This window comes from Benincasa hispida, chromosome 4 (genome assembly GCF_027475165.1).
Source record: "Benincasa hispida cultivar pf3 chromosome 4, pf3_genome.v1.1, whole genome shotgun sequence".
NCBI classification, from domain to species: domain Eukaryota; kingdom Viridiplantae; phylum Streptophyta; class Magnoliopsida; order Cucurbitales; family Cucurbitaceae; genus Benincasa; species Benincasa hispida.
In genome coordinates, this window is record NC_143481.1 from 17427219 (window position 1) to 17449488 (window position 22270).

General features: G+C 34.8%; 1 protein-coding gene and 1 pseudogene across 4 annotated transcripts in view; one reads left to right on the forward strand and one right to left on the reverse strand.

Annotated features, from left to right (window-relative positions):
* The first annotated feature begins 4170 nt into the window (after positions 1-4170).
* Positions 4171-22270, forward strand: part of NRPA2 (nuclear RNA polymerase A2) — a 44472-nt gene continuing 26372 nt past the window's right edge. The window contains exons 1-12 of one of the 4 annotated variants that reach the window (XM_039030093.2): positions 4171-4481; positions 5629-5711; positions 5822-5941; positions 6357-6433; positions 16212-16275; positions 17464-17534; positions 18637-18714; positions 18814-18859; positions 21188-21368; positions 21455-21507; positions 21627-21700; positions 21877-21994. In XM_039030093.2, the coding sequence (XP_038886021.1) occupies positions 4316-4481; positions 5629-5711; positions 5822-5941; positions 6357-6433; positions 16212-16275; positions 17464-17534; positions 18637-18714; positions 18814-18859; positions 21188-21368; positions 21455-21507; positions 21627-21700; positions 21877-21994 (1131 nt within the window). In that variant the 5' untranslated portion in view covers positions 4171-4315. Of the gene's footprint in view, positions 4482-5628; positions 5712-5821; positions 5942-6356; positions 6434-16200; positions 16276-16832; positions 16849-17463; positions 17535-18636; positions 18715-18813; positions 18860-21187; positions 21369-21454; positions 21508-21626; positions 21701-21876; positions 21995-22270 lie in introns of those variants that run through there. The other 3 variants (XM_090312939.1, XM_090312940.1, XM_039030095.2) reach the window with 3 other exon arrangements.
* On the reverse strand, positions 9220-14198 carry LOC150036547 (uncharacterized; annotated as a pseudogene).

The window sequence follows — 22270 nt, forward strand, 5'->3', positions numbered from 1 at the left end:
TCAAGAGTTTTGCAATCAACGCAACTTCAACCGCATGCGGTAATAAAAAATAACACCGCATGCGGGCAAACGATCAAAGATGTAAAGAGCAACACAATTGCGGAAGATTCTGACGCTGTACAGCTGACGTTGTGCATTACTGACGGGATTGATTGTGTAACAGAAGGAATATTCACTCCACCATTTTAGGAGCTGGCTTAACAATAAAGTAGGGATCACAATGCAAAGAGTCAAAGCTTCAATTATAAATAGCTTATGCAATTCCATTGAAGTGATATGTTTGAATACAGAGAAAAAGTGTATATACTGATCTGAGAGAGAGACTGGTTGAGCGACTAATCTGAGTAGATCTGGGAAGAATTAAGAGACAAGGACCAGAGGTGAGTCTCCGAGAAAATAATCCTTCTGATCCCAGCCGTCGAAGCTCTGTACGAAGGTCACCTCTACCAGACGAACAAGCCTGAGAGGGAAGCTCTTCTGTTCATCTATTCCACACACTGACAAGTAAAACCACCGTCCAGATTTATGTCAAGATGTTGACACTCTTCTGTATTTATTTCTATCTCTTCATCATCACTTGTATTCATCTCCTTAGTCTATCATTCACACCATGTATCAGACGCTTAATCTTAGTATTGAATGTTATGATCATTTCCATTATCATTTCTCTGTCTATTTTCGTTCATCCATAATTCATTTTCTCCATGACGTTTTCTTAATCCCATGGGTAATTAGCAAGAATTAAGCAAGTAAATTAATTGGATTAAGGAAATAATTAAGTTTAGTTAAGGCATACTAGACGACATCTTCACCTGTGAGAGCAGAAGTGAAGATGCTATTCCGCCTATCGAGAGAGGGTTGGAAGAATGCGTTAATTAAAGCGAGAAGTACTTCCAGAGATGGAAGCAACCTTGCGTTCACCACGTTCATTCCTGTTTCACCATAGAGATATGGGAACGGGCCAATCACCGAGAGGTGCACGCCAAGGGAAAGAGGAACCTTAGTTACGTCTTTAACGCAATTAACAAACTTGCGACGTTTGTACTAATTATTCTTTCTCCTTCTGATTCATCCATAAAGACTTGTCATCGCATACCACGATCCTTGTAGAAACTTCACAGTCAGTCTCGAACTCAGCATCATATTACCATGTATCTTGTATCATGTATCACATTAGCTTATGTTTATCTTCGTCGCAATTTAGTTTATTAACGTAACTTTACTTTACCGCAACTTTAAATTCATGTACAAACTCAATTCTCATTAATTGTAAAAACTGGTCGCATGTATCACAAAAGTAACACATTAACGAAAACAATCTCTGTGTTCGACCTCGGATTACTCTGAGAAACTTACGTTGGAATTATACTTGGTTTTAGTGCAAGGAAACTTGTGACAACGTATTACTCCATAGCATACTACAAGCATATGATTAACAACGCATATATCTAGAAGTAGTATCACATAAAATGTGCATGAGCATTAACACAACATACGATTACATTTAGCGTTACAAGTTTGTGATAACACGAGCTTGTAGCACATCATCATGCATACATAACATATGACCGATTTCAAGTCATCACTCACCATTAAGCCGTTAGCTAAAATATATAACTAAAATGGTTGAGCATAAACAATTGCATGTGCTGATGGCATGCTCATAAAAAACTAAGGTCCAAAACAAATGTGAGCCAAGATGAACGAGTCAAATCGAAGGAATAAATTTAACAAACTTATTAAGTTGGTATATACAACCCAACACAAGTAGTAAATAGCATTGACCTTGCACATTTATCAATTTTCATAATTCTATTTTCTTTGTTTACTTTTCACATTTGTCGGGTAATTTCATTTTACCTTTTTAATCTACTTTTCACAACTATAAAAAAGAAAAAAAAAATCAATCTTACAACTATACACCTAAAACACATACTAACTCCTCCCTTCAGTGTTCCCAACAACTCCACTGTCTCCAACCAACTCCAACAAATACCACATTCGAAGCCCATTCTGACAATGACCACCTCCATGCGACTAGCTTTGACGGTTGACTCCAATGATCACTTCCAATGACCACCTTTATGACTAACTCCAATGACTAGTTCATATTGTTTAATTAATAGCCTTCTTTTATCTAATATGACATTAATAAAAATATTTTAAGTATAACAAACCAAACAAACTCGTCCATAAAAACATTTTTAACTTGAGAAAATGTAATGAAACATGTGAGTGTTTTTATTTTAAACAGTATTTTATAAAAATTGTTTGAATTAAAATGACTTTTCGAAAAACATTTTTTTTTCTAGTTATTCCAAATATACCCTAATATATAACTTTTCATGGGTCACATTAAAGTCTAAAGCAAGAAAAAAATGTATATATGTGGAAAAAGCATTTATAAAATCGAACCATATAATAAAATAAGAAATATCCCAATAGATCTTTAATAATGACTGGTTCATTTTGATTCAACTCGTATAATATAACAACTTATTCTAGTATTGCAAGCTCTTCCGCAAAAAATGTACTTGATCAACCCTTCTCCTTGAATCGTGTTTGAATGATAACCTACCTTTATTGTGTTTTGGAATCATGTATCTACGTTGACGACAATTTTTGTGCGTCCTCGTAATGGTTGTCTATACTTGGCAACTATCACTCCAAGAGATATATGTTTTTGTGTAGTATTATGGAGTTCGAGATTTGGTTATTTTTATACACCTTCAAATGTGGAGCTTTCTTACTTAATTCATGATATGATTTTTTAGTCTAATCTTGTGTATCTCATACATGTTCAACAATATCAATACATTCCAAAATGTCCAAATGGATGAGAATAACATAACTTAATATCTAACACATTTTTAAAATTTAGTGGAACAAACATTTGTATTTCTATTTACAAAATATGATATTTAAGGTACCAGTACTTCATAAAAATCTCCATGTGAAATAAATCAGCAACACAAACACATAAATCATAACTCATACGAAAAAAATTTACACCCAAACACAGACTCTCATAACCCATACTAAAATCATATGCACTCCAAACACAAACTACTTGGACCCATACTAAAATAATATGCACCCAAACACAAACTATTTGAATAGAAACTAAAATAGCCTGCATCCAAAACACATATTATTCAACTCCATGGATCATCATACAACCCCACAAATTATAATAACAATTGACCATTATAATCAACTCGGCGATGCTCCAAGAACCTCTTAAATATTTTCTTTTTATTTTTTTAACATATAATTAATTTTGAAGGTAACCTGTCCACATGTCATCTCATTCGCATCAACACATAACCCAGTCATCACTTGTTAGGATGAAGTGCATGTATATTTGCAACTTTTTGACTAAACAAATATTAGTTTCAAACCTCCAAAACTACAAATTGCCCATGTAATAAATTTCAAAACCACTCATTAATAATCAAATAATAATAAAATTAAAAATAAAGACAAAAATAGAAAAAAATCATTTAAACTTATTTTAATGGTTACAGATGATATATCAACGTGAACATACCTCAACAATAATTGTTATATGCTCATTTTTTTAAACATCGAATCTTCAAAAACATTTATTGATTTGCTCATGGTCGAAGATTCAAGCCTCTCACTATATCTTTATTGTACTAAAAATACCGTATATTTATAAGTTAACAAATGATAGATTCAAAAGTGATTTTTGGATATATTCAATTTTTATTAGTTTCAGATTATTTTAAAATATGTCATTAATAACTAAAAGTTAATTTAATATTTGTTTTATAATAAAATCAATCTAACGTTTGAATATTCAAAATTTATTCCAATTCTCCTATCACAAAAATTGATTAGGAAGTGAAACACGGGTAGACGTAATTTTTTCTACTAAGAAAAGTGAATCTATACATAATACACTTCTTAAAAACAGTGAATAATTAACAAGACTCAACAGGAATGAAGAAAAATATAGAAATTAAAAATTAAAAAAGAAAATAAAATCTTCTAGAAAAGAAAATAAAAAACAAAATATTAAAAAAAATTAAATGACAAAATTGTTAAAAATATTTAGTAATAATAACAAAATATCATCCGGATATATTTATAAATATTTTGATTTTTCCCGGCCCTTAGAAAAAAGAAAAATTGAATGTCCCCTTCTATAAATACCTCGTTGGCGGGCTCTCCAAAACCCCCCCACAACCCCAAAACCCTGCGCCTGCGCGAACAAACGTTGTCTTAACCAGTCGCTAACTCCGACGGAGGAAAGACACTCTGAGGCGGACAAAGGAAGACGGCGAAGAAGATGGTGGTGAAATTTAACGAGAACGAAGACTATGAGGCGTTGCGCGAGCTGTTCAGACATCATATAGAATCGTTTGATCACTTTGTTGATGCGGGATTGGAGACACTTATGAACAGCATCAAACCCGTCGAAATCTACGACTCCTTCACCAACAAAAAGCTTAGAAATATCCTACTTATGAATCTTTATGGCTTACTTTTTTCTCTCCTGTTATTTTTTGAATGTGATTCGTTCAGTTTATTATTATTATTTTTTGCTGGGGTTTGATTTATTCCGAATGTTTATTGCCTTTTCCCCTTGCTGGTTACGTTTGTTTTATCTCTTTAAACTGATGGATTTGACGAATGTCATCACCCATCTGATTATGTTGTCCGGTTTATATTAATTATTGACTTCTTAAATGATGGAGATGTAGATGGAGCTCTCTGTCGAATCTCTCTCATTTGTTACTCTCTTTGCAAGTTGTGACATTGGAGCTTATGAATCAGTGCAATCATGGATTTTGGTAGTCGTAGCATAGCAGAAATATATTTCTTACACATAGAGGTGAGAGTGGTTCTCTACATATTTCTTACACATAAAAAATCAATTGGGAGAAAGAAGAAAATTGGGCATCCTTCTTTAGAGTACATTACAAGCGTTGAGTTTATCTTGGATAAGGATCTAAATTTGAAGAACAGTCGGTTTGAAACCATGGAAAGCCGAAAGGGATTCCTTCATATGGGGAGGATTAAGTTGAGAGGCCGACCATTGATGTTATGGAGAAAGAAGATCTTTAGAGCAATTTGGAGTAAGCTGTGGTGGTTTCATTCAATGTGCAAACTGCAAAGAGAACCTAGATTTATCAGAAACATGTATTGAATTGAAGGCAACTATCTGGAATTATACGAGAATTTCAATTGAGCTTCCAAGAGACCCGATTTACAGTATAAATCATGGTTGATCATTCTTTAAGATTTGAAGAAGGAAAGGGCGTACTAAAAAAAAAAGAGATTTGAAGAAGGAAAGGAATGGGAGATTCATGTATTTATTTTTTTTTGGAAGAGGCAGTTGCAAGATTCCTACGAAATCCTTGTGCAACAGATGCGGTTCTTTGGGTGGGTGGGTGGGGGGGATATGAAAAATTGAGTGAAAAAAAAACAGAAACAGAAAGGAATTTTGTCGAATTCATCATGCAGTTTCTTGGCGTGTTCTTCCCATCAAACTTACTTATTTAAGAATTATTCGACCTATAGTTTATGTTGTGAAACTTTTGGGTTTTATTTCCTAATAATTATGATTATATATTATGTTTTTCTTGACTATCATTTCACTTTGGTTGGGCAAGCCCGAGTTATACCCGCCACAGAAGGAGCGCAATTTGAGAACAATTCGGGAAGCTCTGCTTCCTTATGAAGTATGATTTGAATTAAAAATTTATCCTCTTCCTTTTCCTTTTGGTTACTCTACACGCAATTCTAATGAACTTATGGATGATCTTGTTTCATCCTTTTTCACCTCAAACAGTGTAGGCAAGCTAAAATTTCATATACCGGAAAGTTCATGGCAGATGTTTGTTTTCAATATGATGAAAAAGCTGTCATAAGAGAGAAGTTTAATTTTGGGCACTTCCCAATAATGTTGAAGGTTTGTGCTCCATGCTTTGGTTTCATTTGTTTATGTCATCTCTATAATTAATGTTACTAAATGACGCTATCATTGTTCTTTTCTTTTGTTAAATTATTATATTTAGAAATTGAAAAGCTTTTTTGGGGTGGGGTTCTCTCTACTCATTGCCCTTTAAGTTGTTTCCCTCTTGGCAATATGAATATCATTTTCACTCCTTCATATAAAGCAAGAGAATATTATACTTAATTATTTTCCTTCATGTTGAAGGAACTCTCCCATAGTTGCTTAGGTCCATTGGAATCTGAATTTAAGTAGAAATAGGTGGAAAGCTGCAATAAGTGCATCAGCATGTGCATGAATTTCTTAAAACTTGGGTTACCTTTGTTTCCCTTGTTTTGCCTAGCCATTGATCTACTTTCTGCATTTTACTCAGTCAAAGCTTTGTCACTTGAGAGGTCTTGATCCCACGAAGTTGATCTCTTACAAAGAAGAGGCATCAGAAATGGGTGGGTAAGTAACTTCACTGTCCCTAAACATCACTATGCATCATAGAAAAAGGATAAGAGGGTTTATATGTGCTCTTATCGGATATGAGGATTGAGCCAACTTTGCCATTTCACAAGTCTCACATTGAAAAACCTGAGAACTTTTATTAAAATTATCTGGAAAAATTCATTTCAAATATAAAAAATTGGGATGTTCTAAACGATTATGCCATAGCATTATCGTACTATCATAATTGTCTTTTGAAGCAACAGAAGTAGATATACTATCATAATTGTCTTTAGAAGCAACAAAAGTAGATTTACTATCATAATTGTCTTTAGAAATAACAAAAGTAGATTTGCTAAGACCTATCTCCTTGACTTGAGGCTTAAGAACATTTAGTATGTAGAGACTCGAGGTTTCCTTAGCATTGCCAATCATCTTCCCCCGAATTCAAATCCTGAAATATGCAATTATTTGAGTAGAAAGTTGCACTCCAATTTTTCATAAGAGTTAGTTTTCTTATGGAAAGGAGATTGCATCTAAGATTTGGGACATGCAACACATTTTCTAACACAAGATCTTTAGATACAAAGACATTGCCAGTTCCCATTACTTTAGAATAGGTGCCAACAACAATCTTTACAGTAATTTGAATGTTACAGTGTGTATAGTTAGTTAAAAGTGAGATATCACCTGTCATGTGATCTGATGCTCTAGAATCAATAATCCAAGTACTACAATTTTCTTAGGTTGCATTAAGAGCCCAAAGGAAGTTACCTGATTGTGCCACTGTTGCTACATTGGTTTCTTATGTTTTTTTAAGTAGATTTCGATTGACCAAATAGTTTTTGGAGAAGGTCCAACTGCTCCTTAGTAAACACATTATGTTCAGAGTTGAAGTTACCTTCAGATGTTGTACTTGCTTGGTAGGCCTGTCCACGTCTGTCTCCAGCACCTTTGTTTGGCTTCCAATCTGGAGGTTTACCATAAATATCCCAACACACTTCTTTAGTGTGTTCTAGTTTTTTACAGTGTTCACACCATGGTCTTGGTTTTCGTTGCCGATTCTCAGTTCCTGTGTAGTTCTGATTTTGATTGTAACGGTTATCATGAGTATTTATATGTACCTCATTACCAAGGTTTTGAGCAATTAAAGTCGATCCTTCGGATTCAGAGCTTGCAGTCACTCCTAATATTAGTTTCTTCCTACTTTCTTCTCTTCTTACTTCTGCAAAAACTTCTTTGTTGTTAGGTAATGGTTTAATGGCTAAGATTCTACCACGTACCTCATCTAGTTCTTTATTAAGGCCAAGGAGAAATTTGAACACTCGTTTCTTCTCAACTATCTTCTTGAATGTGGCTCCATCTATAGTGCATTCCCATTTGTGGCTTTCAAATACATCAAGTTGTTGCTGCCAAAGACGAGACAATTGAGTGAAATAGTGAGTGACTTGCATATCCCCTTGTCGTAGCTCGTGAATTTTGCCTTCAATTTCAAATGACTCCGTTGTATTTTTTTGGTCGGAATAAGTTTCACGAGCTGCTTCTCAGATTTCGCTTGCAGTTGAGAAGAGTGGAAATCCTTCACGGATCTCTGTCGTCATGGAGTTGATTAGCCATGAGATAACCATATTATTTTCTGCTTTCCATGTCTTGTATTTTTTATCAGTGGGTCTGGGATGGGAGTTTTGCTTGAGAGATAATCTTTCTTTCCTTTTCCATATATAAACATCATAACAAATTGTGACCAATGGAGATAATTTCTTCCATTTAATTTGTGATTAGTAATTGGGAGTATGGTCACTTCTATATTGTTAGAATTTACTGATGCTATAAAAATTGATAATTTGCAATACAAAAATTAAGAAATAGGGAAAAAGGAAAAAACACACTCCCAGACCCGAATTCTTAAAGAAACTTCCCAGACCCGGTTGTCCAACCCGAATTCTAAAAAAAAAGCTTCTCAGACCTCGTTGAATTTTGAATTGACTCAGTTGATGAAATTCTCCCATGATTAATCACCACAACACAAACCCACGAAGAACGGCGACCTACACACGCCGATCTATGGCTTCAAGCACGACAACACGATACTTGAAAATGATACTCGATAACACGATAACAAAACCAAACCCCTTAATGATACTCTATACTCGACAACACACACGAATTAGATCGAACAAACCCACGACAACATGATACTCGATCAAAGAACGCGTTTTGACTGGGGTTGCTTCGGACTAGATCGATACTCAAAGAACGAGATTCGGCTGTTGTGAACGATGGAGTATGGATTCGCTTCGGACGTGAAGCTCCAAGTTGTGGATGGTGGTTTTTCTGACGCACAACTTCAAATAAATTGGTAAGTTTGAAATTTCAATGTTCTGTTTTTCTTTGCTAGGGTTTCAGATGTGAAACCTATGAAAATGATTCAGAGAGATGGCTCTGATACCATGTTGAAATTATGAATTTTCTCAATATTCTTCTCAGTGTTTTCAAAGCGCAAGGCGTACCTCAAGGTGACAAGTCCCTTGTTGCTTCAAGGTGAGAGGTGACAAAAAGGCGATGCCCAAACGAAGCGAAGCGCAATGAATAAATAAATAAATATATGATATTTGTAGAAGAAGAACAAGTTTATATACAAATGCCAAAGCCTCAAAGATTAATAAATAGTAATATAATAAATAAAAATGAACAAAACTCTAAAAGTAAAAGTTCAAGACATGATCAAATGTCAAATTCAACATCAACCCCATCTAAATCTAAGGTTTCATCCATTGCTCCCCCTTGGCCATCGTCCTCAATGTCTAATTCATTTTCATCGTCGTCCCCATCTTCATCACTAAACACATGTATAGTTGGTGTTTGCTTTTGGACTCTAGAAGCGGAGGCAAAGGCAGTCGGTCTATTTCCGGCATCATATCCATAGTTAGCGCATTCATCATAGTTAGAAGCTCCAGCTCCGTATCAAGGTCACGGTCGATATCGTCACTATCATCAATATCGTCACTATCATCAATAAGAAAACCCGTAGGCATTCCTTTTGATCTAGTGTACGTGATGGGTTTTCTAACGTCACTAGCACAAGCTACATCTCCCCATGTGAGGTCGTCGTCATAAAAAACTAGCTCATTGTCAACTTCAGCTACATTATTTTTTTCATCCAATGTTCCGACCAACCATTCATTACTCTCATCTATATGATCTAAGGAGATTGGATCAAGTTGATCCTTTAAATCAAAGTGCTCTTTAAGTGCTTGATTATATTATATATAAATGAGATCATTTAAGCGCTTCTGTTCCAACCTATTCTTCTTTTTTGTATGAATCTACAAATTATTAACCAATATGGAATTAGAATTTTATTTTCAATTTTAAATTAATAATGTATAAAACAAAATGATCACTTACATGTTCAAAAACACTCCAGTTGCGCTCACACCTAGAAGCGCTGCACGTTAGATTAAGGACTCTCATGACTAACTTTTGCAAAACTGGAGTATTACCACCATAAAGAGCCCACCATGATGTTGTTCACACATTTAACATGATTTAGAAATAACATACTTATATATACTATTAATGTAGTAGGGAATGTCCTTACCTGGCGTCTTAACTTTCCTTGTGTTGATTGCTAAGTCAATGCCGAACATGCTTTTAGCTTCAAAATATAACTCTAGTTCCACTGTGCATCGGTTTTGATCACTAGTAGATGGTATCAATCTTTGCACAACTTTAAGAAAATCACTCACTAGTAGATGGTATCAATCTCATTATCATTAAACCCACTTTTAATGGCCTCTTTTGCCCTATCCATGGCCTCATAGATATATCCCATTGCAGGTTTATCACCATCGACAAGTCTAAGTACTTGAACTAATGGTCTGGATGCCTTTAAAGTGTAGATCACTAAGTTCCAAAATGATGGCATCAAAACGGTGTTAGCTGCTCTCTTTCCTTTTGGATCTTTTGCCCATTTGTAAGTCGTCCGTTTCTTAGAAATAAACATCTTTCTCAAGTTCGCTTTATTCCTGTGGATACTTGCTAGGGTAAAAAATGATGTTGCAAAATGTGTAACCGCCGGTCTCACCAATTCTTGTTGATTGGTAAAATCTCTCATCATGTTAAGTACGTACAAATGATTATAATAAAACCACTCAGTGCTACAGTCCTTTTAAAACATCTTTTGATCTTATCAATCTTCCCAGTGTCCTCTAATATCAAATCTAAACCGTGGGCAGCACATGGTGTCTAATATAATGTGGCCGCTTTGTTTCCAAATATTTGCTAGCTAGGACATGATTCGAGGTATTATCAGTTACAACTTGGACAATATTCTCTTCTCCTACCTTTTCCACCATGCTAGCCAAGAGCTCAAATACTTTTTCTCCAGTTTTGATGCATGAAGATGTGCATCAATCCATTCCAAAAACAATGACCCTGCAGCAGAATGCACTAAAAAATTTATCAGGGTTCTATCTCTTCTATCAGACCACCCATCGGACATTAAAGAACATCCATTTCTTTTCCATTCAACCTCATGGTTACTCGTTAAATTTTTTTGTATGTTTTACTTCCTTTTTTAAGCATGCCACTCTAGCCTCATGATAAGAAGGAGGTATTAACCTAAGTCCAAATTGTCCTATGGCTTTAATCATTACTTGAAAACTTTTCAACCGAATTGTATTCAAGGGAATACCTGCTTGATAAATCTAACGCATGATAAATTGAACTGTAGCATCTCTCCCTTCTTTGTTGTCTTTTTCGGTGATGGTTGATTGCTTCAGCTTCTTTAATCTATTTCGATCATCAACGACCTTGGCTGGATTTGGATACACAAATTTATCTATAGCTCCCTTAGTTTGTGGTGGATTTGCTTGTGATTGTGATTGAATTGCTCATTTTTTAGATGTTCTGGTACTTGATCCACATCCACCAACTTCCATTTCATTAAGCGGAGGGCATTGCTTTCCTCCCTCTTTGCTTTTATCTTCATTTGGTATTCCTTCAATTCCTTTCTTACATTGGTTGGGCACTTCAAACATGCTTTAATGTTGTGTTGCCCGACAAATGCCTCCCTTTGTGATTTTTCTGCAAAACATACATTCACAACTGTTCGTATCTTTTTCGTTTTCTAATATGACATATTGCCAATCCGGATGTTTCCGTTTTTGCTCTCCTTCTTCCATCCTATTATAAACAATGAAAATAAACCAAAAAACTTGAAAAAGAAAAAGAAGCCTATTTTAGAAATGTTTCCACTCAGAATTGAATAAAAACTTAAAAAGCATACTGGAAAAAAAAACTAGTCTTTTCAAAAACTAATCTTTTTAAAAAACAAGTCGAATATGCAACATATGAGGCTTTTTGGTTGAAAAAAAAGTATACTGAATATGCAAAACAACAAGTAGTATACTGAACAAAAATAAAAAAAAAACCAACCTCTTTTGTTGAAGAAACAGTATACTGAAAGTCCGAAAAAAAGAAACTAATCTTTTTAAAAATCAAGTTGAATATGAAAAAACTAGTATGCTGAAAAACAGAAACGTGGAGAATAGGAAGAGACCATCACTTATGCTGAAAAACTAAACCCACAGAGTCCGTAGGGAACAAGTACCATGGAAAAAAAAACTAATATTTTTCAAAAACAAGTTGAATATGCAAAACAACAAGTAGCATACTGAACTAAAATTAAAAATCCAACCTTTTTGGTTGAAGAAAAAACTAATCTTTTTAAAAAACAAGTTGAACAAGTACAATGGGAAAAAAAAACTAAAAAGCCTTTGTTTTGTTTTGTTTTTGTTTTTTTTAAATAAAACCACCTCAGAATCTGCCGAAGAGAATAATTATAATGGGGAGGAAAAAAAAAACTAACCTTTGTGATTGCTTTTTCTACCCCTCAAAATTGCAGTCGAAGAAGTTAAATGGGAAAAGTTGTAGAAAAGTTCTTCCTATTTTTTTGGAAGTGTTTCAGAATGTTACGACAAGGAGAGCTTCAAACTTGGAACAAAAAAAGACTAACCCAAACGTGGAGAATAGGAAGAGACTATGACGTTTTCCTATAATGATTTTTGCTTTATCATGGTATAGACGGTTGTGTATTTTAATATTAGGTTGCATGGATTTGGTGGACCTTTTTTGCATGGGCTTAGGTTATAAAATTATACTGGTATAATTAAAAAAAAAGAAGAAAGGATTCTGAATATCACTCAGGCGCATGCCTTGGCCAAGGCGCAAGGTGCGACAAGGTGAGTGCTTCAGTGAATATGCACGCCCTGCAACACACGAGGTGCACAGGCCTCCGGTCGCATCGCCTCTCGCCTTAGGCGCGCACTTGGAGTTATCTCAATACATTTTACAAGGGGGAGTCTCCCTTATATATACAACAATGTTTGTCAAATATGGTAAAGACACATAACGGTAAAAATGGACATAAGGAAAGAATAATACTGAAAAGGATAAATAGAAATTGCAAGGAAGAACATTCCAAATGGGTAAGGGGAAGGAAAAGACTTTTCATATTCAATCCTCCATGACAAAGTGACTTTGACAAATAACACACAACTAGTAAAAGAAATGAACCTCACAAAAACTAACCTAAATAGCGAACCAAAGCACACCGACTTAAAGATAAAGAAACCCAACCAAAGCAGCAAAACAACGATCTTGATTAAAGGTAAAAAGAATGTGGCAATGGTAGCAAATGGCCAACAACAAGTGAAGTAAATGGGTAGGAGAAAGGAAATCCTAAAAATATTGAAAACTGCCAACAGAGCAAAATGACTGACAGTGAAGACAATGACTAAGGAAGAAGGTGGTGTTGATGGTGGAAGTGTCGACGATAGAGGACTGCAGAAACTAATCCATATGGGAGGGAAAATTGGTTTTGCGAATGAGGATGGCTGCTGAAAGTTGAGAACTTGAATGAGGACAATGGGTGGAGGTGAAAAATCCATGGAAATTGGATGATGAAAAATAGGATCGGTGGCGGTGCGACTAAGATTAGGTCTAATGATGGCAACTAGGTTTGGGTCAGAGAGGGTTAGGATAAACCTAATAGTGATTCTCAAGTTCTTGATGTAGCCTAAGAGATAAAAGAAGATCTTTCTCTAAGAATCGAATCAAAGTCTTCATTATGAATCAAAAGTTGTCTATACAAAATGACAACTTCTCTATTTATAAAGAATTGAAAAAGATCCAAATCCTAATTAATTTGAGAAATTAATCATAATCTTGATAAACCAAGGAAACTAATCCTAATCCTAATCAATTAAGGATTTGGCCAAGATAACCTAACTTACTCTAATCTTATTACATTATTGTATCCTTGGAAAAAAAACTCGTCCTGAGTTTATAGAGAAAATGAATATAAAAAAACAATAAGTAAACATTCTCAACATCAAAATACGTTGTAATGGCCGACTTGAACAAAAGAAACTCTCATATGTTCAAAATAGAAAATTGGTTGAGTTAATTGTATTTAAAGAATGAGCTTGGTTGTTTGTAACTGGGCTTTGTTGGATTAAGGAAAAGAAATGAAGAGAGTTAAAGTTGGGTCAGATTACACGGGTCATGGGACCAGAATGAAGGAATTTGAGTTGGAATTTCTAGATTGCGGGTCGAAAAAATAATGAAACAAGCTGGGCCAGATTGGATGAGTATTGGGGCGAATATGGTTGGATATTCTTCCTTCTCGCCTCTCTATTCACAAGCAACAAAAAAAACTACCTTGGATCTCAACTTCTTTCGCTCCGCCAAGTATTACAAATAGAGTTTTAGGTGCCATCATCCCATCTTGTTTCTTGCTTGCAGTTTTCTCAATACATAGGCTGTGCAACTTTGAGTTTGAGTTTTCTTTTCATTTGATTTTTCTTCTTTGCCTCCACAACGTCCTTCACACTTGAGTCTTGGATCTCAACGTGTTTGCTCATCACTCCTTCATAAGTCTTGAATCTTCTTAAGTTTCGTAAGTTTTCTTCGTTGATTTAGGCTAATGCGGTTAAGGCGTTGCTTGTTGAGTGGTTTAAAAGAAATAAAAAGGTGTTTCAAACCAGGCAAATGGGGTGGGTGGATCATTTTGAAGTAGGTCGGTTCAATGCTTCATCTTGGTTCACTATATCCATGCCTTTTGAAGATTTCTCCATTCAAGACCTTTGTTTAAACCGATGTGCTTTTATTTTTCCAGGTCAAGTTTCTTTTCTCCCGTGGTGTATTGTTCTAGTTTGATTATGTTGACGTAATGTAGGAGTATCGAGAGCTTCTCTTTTGTTTTTAAGCGGCCTTGTATTCAATTCTTTAGTATTTAAGCTTGTAATTTCCAAAATCTTTAAATTCTTTATGTTGTAATCTTTAGTTAGAAAATCGTTAGAATGTTACCGTTGGTAACTATCTTTCACTAGGCTGTCAAAGGATTCAATATTTAAACTGAACTCCCCTACCTTTAATGAATTAATTGAAGTATTCTTTCAGAAGTTGAGAATTGATTTCTCTGTGTGACACACCAGATTTGGTATCAGAGCCTTGGTCTAGGCCCAACTGTGTGGATTTGATCTTCAGATCCCGAACAAAAAAATTTGGTGAGTCTTGTTCGTGTTCTAGCTAGGTGATAAAGAGCAAGTGTGATCCGTGCTCTTGCTCGGGTGAGCAAGTGACCCAAGATGAACTGGAGGTGCCTTGGGATTTAGAGCAAGCTCTCATGGTTAGGAGTGAAACAGATTTATTCGAGGGGAGGCTTAAAGTGGTACTTTGTTCAAGGGGAGGATTGTTAGAAGTGCGAATAAAATCCCACATTGGTTAGGGAAGGAAGTGATCATGAGTATATAAGTAGGACAATTATCTCCATTGGTATGAGGCCTTTTGGAGTGACACTAAAAGCAAAGTCATTAGGGTTTATACCTAAAGTGGACAATATCATTTCATTGTGGAGATACATGGAGGTTCGTTGTCCTTATCAGAAATCTATTATTGGATGATTCTTCAAATTTCTCCTTGCCTCTTGAATTCAAAGGTTTCCTCTAATTAGGCGTGTGTTGTTTGGCAATGAGCATAGCTCACAAAACTCTCTTGTAATTTGTGTAGCCAAGAGTTTCTCGGTCTTTCGCTGATGACAACCAATATTGGCCAAGTTGTTTGCTCCGATCCCAAATTGGTTTAGCCTAGAGATAAAAGGAGAAATTTCTCCAAGAATCAGTCTTTATCATGAATTAAAAGTTGTCTATACAAGAAGACAATTTCTCTATTTAAAGAGAATTGGAAAGCGAACTAATCCTAATCCTAACGAACCTTAGAAACTAATCCTAATTTTAATCAATTAAGGATTTAACTAAGATATCGTAACTTACCCTAATCCTATTACATTAGTTCCGCTTTGACTGAAGGCATAAGACTGGGAAAAGAAAGTTTTCTTTGAAGTTCCTCACTAGTGTTGAATGAAGCAGTGAGACTTATTTTATTTTATTTTTAATCTATCTTTTTTAATGGGAGAGAAACTGAACTTCATTAAAGTCTAAATGGCAGAAACTTGTGGAGGTTCCCCATTATTTCCGTGAATAACATTTCAAATAACTCATAAAAATGTCTAAGAAATCTACACTTTCTTCACTTCTTTGTTATCATGTCACCCATCTTTATTGGTTGTTTTCTCGTTTAGTTTTCTGTTTGTGTGTGGCATGTTGAATATTTTTTATTTCCGATGCCTTTGGTGTTGTAATAAAAAGCATCACATTCTTTTAATGGGGCAGCTGATTCTTCCAAAGTATTTTTGAAGTGGCTTATCCTAATTATTTCAGTAATGTTGTAGTTATTTCATTATGAATGGACTGGAGAGAGTTGTTCGACTGCTGATAGCACCCAAACGAAACTACGTAAGTGAGCTAACTTTTTATCATAGACCTCTTTCACAGAGATTCGAGGGTTATGGTTGTTTAGCATGCGATCATTTTTTCTATTTAATGTCATTTGGATTTCTTTTAGTATATGTATGTGTATGTACAAGGACAGAAGTTTTCATTGACATTTTATTTTATTTTTAGTAAGGGCCATTAAAATATAATTAAATAAAACAGGAAGAACCTAGGGGCCAAGGATAAAGGGAACCCCACCCAAGAAAAATGAAGGAAAGCCCTCCAAATGGCAAATGATGTATAAAGGTTATTGTTATTAAAAAGTTTGTTGTGGTTCAGGAATACTATGATGAAGAGGTATGTTGTACACCATTACAAAAGAATTTGTCAATCTTATTATAAAAAGTCGTTCGATTCTTCTCCTCCAAGTAAGCCTAGCAAAACTTTGACCACACAGTTCCATAATACTTTACCTTGCCTTTGAATCTTATGTGTACAAGAATCTCAAAATAGGAGTGAGCAAGGAAGATTGGAAAACTTAGCCGATCTTCAGTTGGTTGGTTTAATGTATATGTAATCGGCATCCGTTGATTGGTGAGCCCAGAGAAACTCAAACTGACTGAATCAACCAATAATACATATGCATAAAAAAAAATTTAGAAAAAATGCATTGCACAATGGGTAGATGAGAAAGAAAAACAATGGGCTGGTCTTTACTATTTAATACCTCTTTTTTGGGCTTTTGTTTAGGGTTTCATGTTTCTCTTTGTACTTCAATTTTGAACACTTCTTGTAATTATTCTCTAGGCAACATCTTATTTAGTTGGAACTCTTTCTTTAGGGGTTTTTTGTCGCTTGGTACTCTGTATGCCCTTGCATTTGTTCATTCTTTTTTAATGAAATTAGTGGTTTCTATAAAACAATGTACAACCTCTTTTTTGTTTACAACCATTAGATTTATTTATTTATTTGTTTTTGTAACTACAGCTTCTCCATGATTATTAGTGATTGGAAGGCGTTGCTTTGTAGGTTGTTGGGTGGGGGTTTCCTCTTCCCCAACCCTTGGGTTGCCTTGTTTTTGGTTTCTATACAATGACTGTTTCTTAAGAAAAAGGAAAGAGAAAAAGAAAAAAAAGGGAGTTGAGCGATCAATCATTTAAAAAGATTATTTGCTATATCGTTTGTTTAGTGTCATAACTCTTTTTGCAGCCAATGAGTATGGTGAGGAATTCATTTTCTGATCGACGGGAAGGTTATACTGATAAAGCAGTGGTTATAAGGTTCTTTTTCTTCATTTTTCAAATTCAAACAAGTTTGTTCTTTAAGTAACAATTCTTTTATTGTTTTCTTTCATGTCTTTTTTTGAACAAGATACAAAACTTTTCATTGAACAAATGAAAAGAGACCAATACTCAAAAGATACAAGCTACATAAAGGAGAAAATGCAAATACATGGGAATACATGTTATAATACAATCTGGTTTTTGACTTGCTCTTGGTGTAATCTTTTACTCCTTTTAATCTCTATTTTCTTTCTATTTTATGCATATAATTGGAGGAGTTTTTTCCTCCTCCCCATAATAATTATTTTATTTATATTTGATAAATAAATAAATTTTATTTTGAAATTATTATTAATTTGTAATTTCAGAGTTCAAAATTGAAATTTCATAATAGATGTTGATATATTTTTATTCATTTTCAATATCCTGTGAGCTTAGGGTGGTAGCTCTTTTCCTCCTGTTCAATTTTATTGGTTGACAAAATTGGTATCCTTTGAATTTCCCCTATGCTTAGTTTCATGTTCTGGAAAGGTTTAAGTTTCTTTCAGTAGAACAGTTATTTTTTTAAAATTATTATAATTTTTATTTTTAAATTTAAATGTATTTATATTAATTATTTATTCAGTTAGAATAAAAACCGCAAAACATAAAGGACTCAAATGTACAAGTATAACCTACAGAACCGATCTCGATAAAGTAAGGCCATCACTCACCACTTAAACAAATTTCAATGAAATTAAACCGATCCCACATTGTAAGATGAGCAACTAAACCGATCTTGATCAATAAATATATGTCTTGCATTGAAGAAAAGTGCTATTAATTAAAATCTTGAGGCCTTAGGACCATTGACTTTTCTAAAGAAGCCAATTGAAGGTCATGTTTTCTTTTGCATCTCTTGTAAGATCGAAATTACAAGATGAATACGTGGTTTTACCTTTTGTTGAAGCTTTTCTAGTTAATGTTTTCTCCTCCTATAAATTGCTTAATTTCTTTTGAATAATATGAACACCTTTATCTTCTTTGTTTTCGTGGATTTGTGGGATCTATTCAATCTTAAGTTATAACTCAAGGTTTATTTTTTGATTCTCAAATCCAGGTGTGTAAGAGAAGATCAATCTTCAGTAACAGTCAAATTATATTATCTTAGGAACGGAAGTGCCAGACTTGGATTTTGGTAATGGTTGTAGGCAGGGCTTTACAGAGATATATATGTATTTAAAATTTCCCCAAGATTTTTGATGCTAAATGCACTTTATTTTAACGCATTTTTCAGGGTTCAGGGAAAGGAGTACTTGCTTCCCATAGGGGTTGTACTAAAGGTTGAATAATTGCACTCATTACTTTTGATATTTTGTTCGATTGTAAGGTGTGTAATATTTTGGCGGTAGTAAAAAGAAATTAGGGTATTACTAACTATTATTTTCCATTCTTATTTTCCTTTTTGGGTATTTTCCATTTATGTATTTTCCTTTAGTGATTTTTTGATGTCTATTTATTCACCTTGTAAAAGGTTGATTATGTAATTTGATTTATTTAGTAATATACAAAATTAACATGGTTCCAGAGCTTTAGGATTATACTCATTCCTTATGATATTTTGTTCAATTGTAAGGTGAGTCAATATTTTGGCGGTGTTAAAAGGAAATTAGGGTTTATTACTAATTATTATTTTCCATTATTATTTTTCTTTTTGGATATTTTCCATTTATGGATTTTTCTTAGTGGTTTCTTGATGTCTATTTATTTACTTGATTATGTAATCTGATTTATTCAATAATATACAAAAGTAACATGGTATCAGAGCTTTAGGATTTTGTTTCAATGAATTCTAGCTGCCATAGTCTTGTGCAATCTCTGCCTCTGTTGATCGGCTGTCGACGAAGGTAGGCTCGTTGCCCGTTACCACAAGGGCTTTCTACTTGCTTTCCCTCTGCCCTACTAGGGTTTTCTATTCGCGCCGTCATAGTTCTGTCGGCCATCATCTGTAGCCGTTCGTGGGTCTATTTTGCGTTTGCCTCCATTGTTGTTGCTGTTGTTGTCTAGATTTGCTGCACGCCGTCAACATCGGGCATACATATTCGTTCGTCCAAGAGTAGATTGGATCCGTGTCTGTTTGCGGGTCTAAGTTCTTTGTTCATAAAGCGTAGATCCGTTCGTCACTTGTGTTCTTCGCCGCATTGCCTTGCCCAAAGTTCAGCTTACCGCCCAGATCTATGGAAGTTTGACCAATTCGACCATCCATTCGCGTGGAAGCACTCAGTCCAAACCCGATCCGACGTCGCCCAACCTTGATCCAACGTTTCCTAGCCCATCTCGCATCACTCTAGTCTCAATCTGAGCTAAGATCCAGTTTGTGAGTTTGGAGTTCTGCCGTTGAAGTCGTATTGCTCACGATTGTACTGAATGGGTTGTTTATTTTTTTCCCTGGTCCGGTTCTCTCTTTCCGGTTCAATTCAGCCATGGTTTGGTGTGGATCAATCCAACATCTTGCCCAACTCATTTTTTGGATTAGCAATTGGTTCGGTTCAATCAGTTCGGTTCAGAATTTTGTTTAGTGACTTGGTTTGGCTGACTTAGTTCAGTTCAATTAAATTCGTTTGGTTCATTTGAGTTGGTCTGTTTGATTGCTTTGGTTCACTTTGCGTTTGTAGATTTATGTTCCATTTTCAAATCATTTGTTCGAGGGTTTTGTTGTAGATCGCTCTATGAGGATCTTTGTTTTCAGTCCATAAGTTCTTCATAGGTTTTGTTATCGATCTCTCTCATAGAGGATCTTTGTTTCCATCCCAGAAATTTGTTTTCGTTCTTTGTGGGTTTATGTTTCCAGCCTACTTCGCGTTTTTGTTCTTTGTGCGTTTTTGTTTCCATTCCAGATCTGCTGATTTGTTTCAGAATTTATCTTTACAAACTCAAGTTGTTTGCCAATCTACCACCTTGAGTTTGAGGGAGGATGTTAAAAGGAAATTAGGGTTTATTACTAATTATCATCTTCCATTATTATTTTCCTTTTTGGGTACTTTTCATTTTTGTATTTTCCTTTAGTGGTTTCTTGATGTCTATTTATTCACCTTGTAAAAGGTTGATTATATAATCTGATTTATTCAATAATATACAAAATTAATAGGCGGGAAGTGAACTACAAAGTTCAGAAACTAAACTTAGATACACAAAAGAATACAAATGCAATACAAAATAAAAAGGAAAAAGACTGTAAACACAAACTATAAATCTTATTAATTGATTTGATGCTTTCATTGAAGTAAAAGACAATCCATGTGGCTTCATTCTGGCCGGTGTGTAAGTTAGAACTCCTAATGTTGGAAGTTTTAGGAGTAAGTATAGGGAGATAATTGGTCGTCGGTCGGTCGAGAGAAGTCATCAAGAACATTGTGAAGAGAGCACCATAAAGAAGCTTTGAGATGTGCTTAATATTCTGTTTGCTTAGTTGAAAAACTTTTTGTAATCCTCTTGGCTTGGGAAGCTCTTTCCCTCCTCTTGCTTTTGTATAATTCATTTTAACATTGAGATATTGTCTCTTGGAGAAAAACAGCATATGTATTGTTGTTTTTTCTTTTGATCCCATATCTCTTTCACATCTCAGTATCATGAATAGGACAATAAATTCCATATTTACTTTGTTTTGTCAGGCCCTAATTGACACAACCGACCATGAAATATATGCAAGTCTGACAAGCTGTTATAGTGATAAACATGGAAAAGGTAAGGGTGCTGTTGGAACTGAGCTTGTTGGTGAAAGGGCAAAGATTATTCTCGATGAAGTTCGGGACCTGGCACTGTTTGATCATCGTCAATGTCTAGAGCATATAGGTGATTGCCTCAGTATAATTTAAATGGTAATTTCTATGGTTGTGACAGTTATCCATGTATACTAATTCAATTTACTATAAATTTAGGACAACACTTCCAGCCAGTCATGGAGGGGCTGGGAAAAGAAAAATATTCTACTGTGAGTTATAGTACACTTTTACTCATAACATATTCTTTGGTTGATATGTAAACCATTTTTCTGCAGGTTCACTTCATAAAGCATTATATTTAGTCATTGCTCTATGTCTTTCTTTACAGATTGCAGATGCGGTTCTCAAACGCTACATATTTGTTCACCTCGACAACAATTACGACAAGTTCAATCTGCTTATGTGAGCTTCCGATACTTTTTTTTAATCTTTTTTATTTTATTCCACAAGAGTCCTAAAGAGTTGGATTTATTTTAATGGACTGGTTGTCCTTTTCTTTTGCACATTCATTTTATGATTTTCTATTGTGTATGTTGCTGACAATTTTTTTCCCTTCGTGGCTTCCCCCCCTTGACAAGTTTTATGGCGCAGAAACTCTTCTCCCTTGTAGATCAGACGTCTGTACCTGACAACCCTGATTCCTTGCAAAACCAGGACGTTCTGCTACCTGGTCAACTGATTACTATTTATCTCAAGGTACCTGGAACTTTTATTTCATTAGGTACTTGATGTGAAAAACTTTTCAGTCTTCTACAGTGGCAACGTACACTTTCATTGAGATATATCCAGTATGTCATAATTTATTTTGGTTGAATTTCAGTCAGTCTCAAGCTTTTTCTTTTGGAGGGTGTAATTCTGTTTAATGTCCATAACAGTCTTCTACATTTTGCACTGTAATCATCTTACATTTTTTTTTCAGAGTTTATTTTTGTTTTGTTGTATACTCTATGAATTGAGTTTGTACTTCATAGC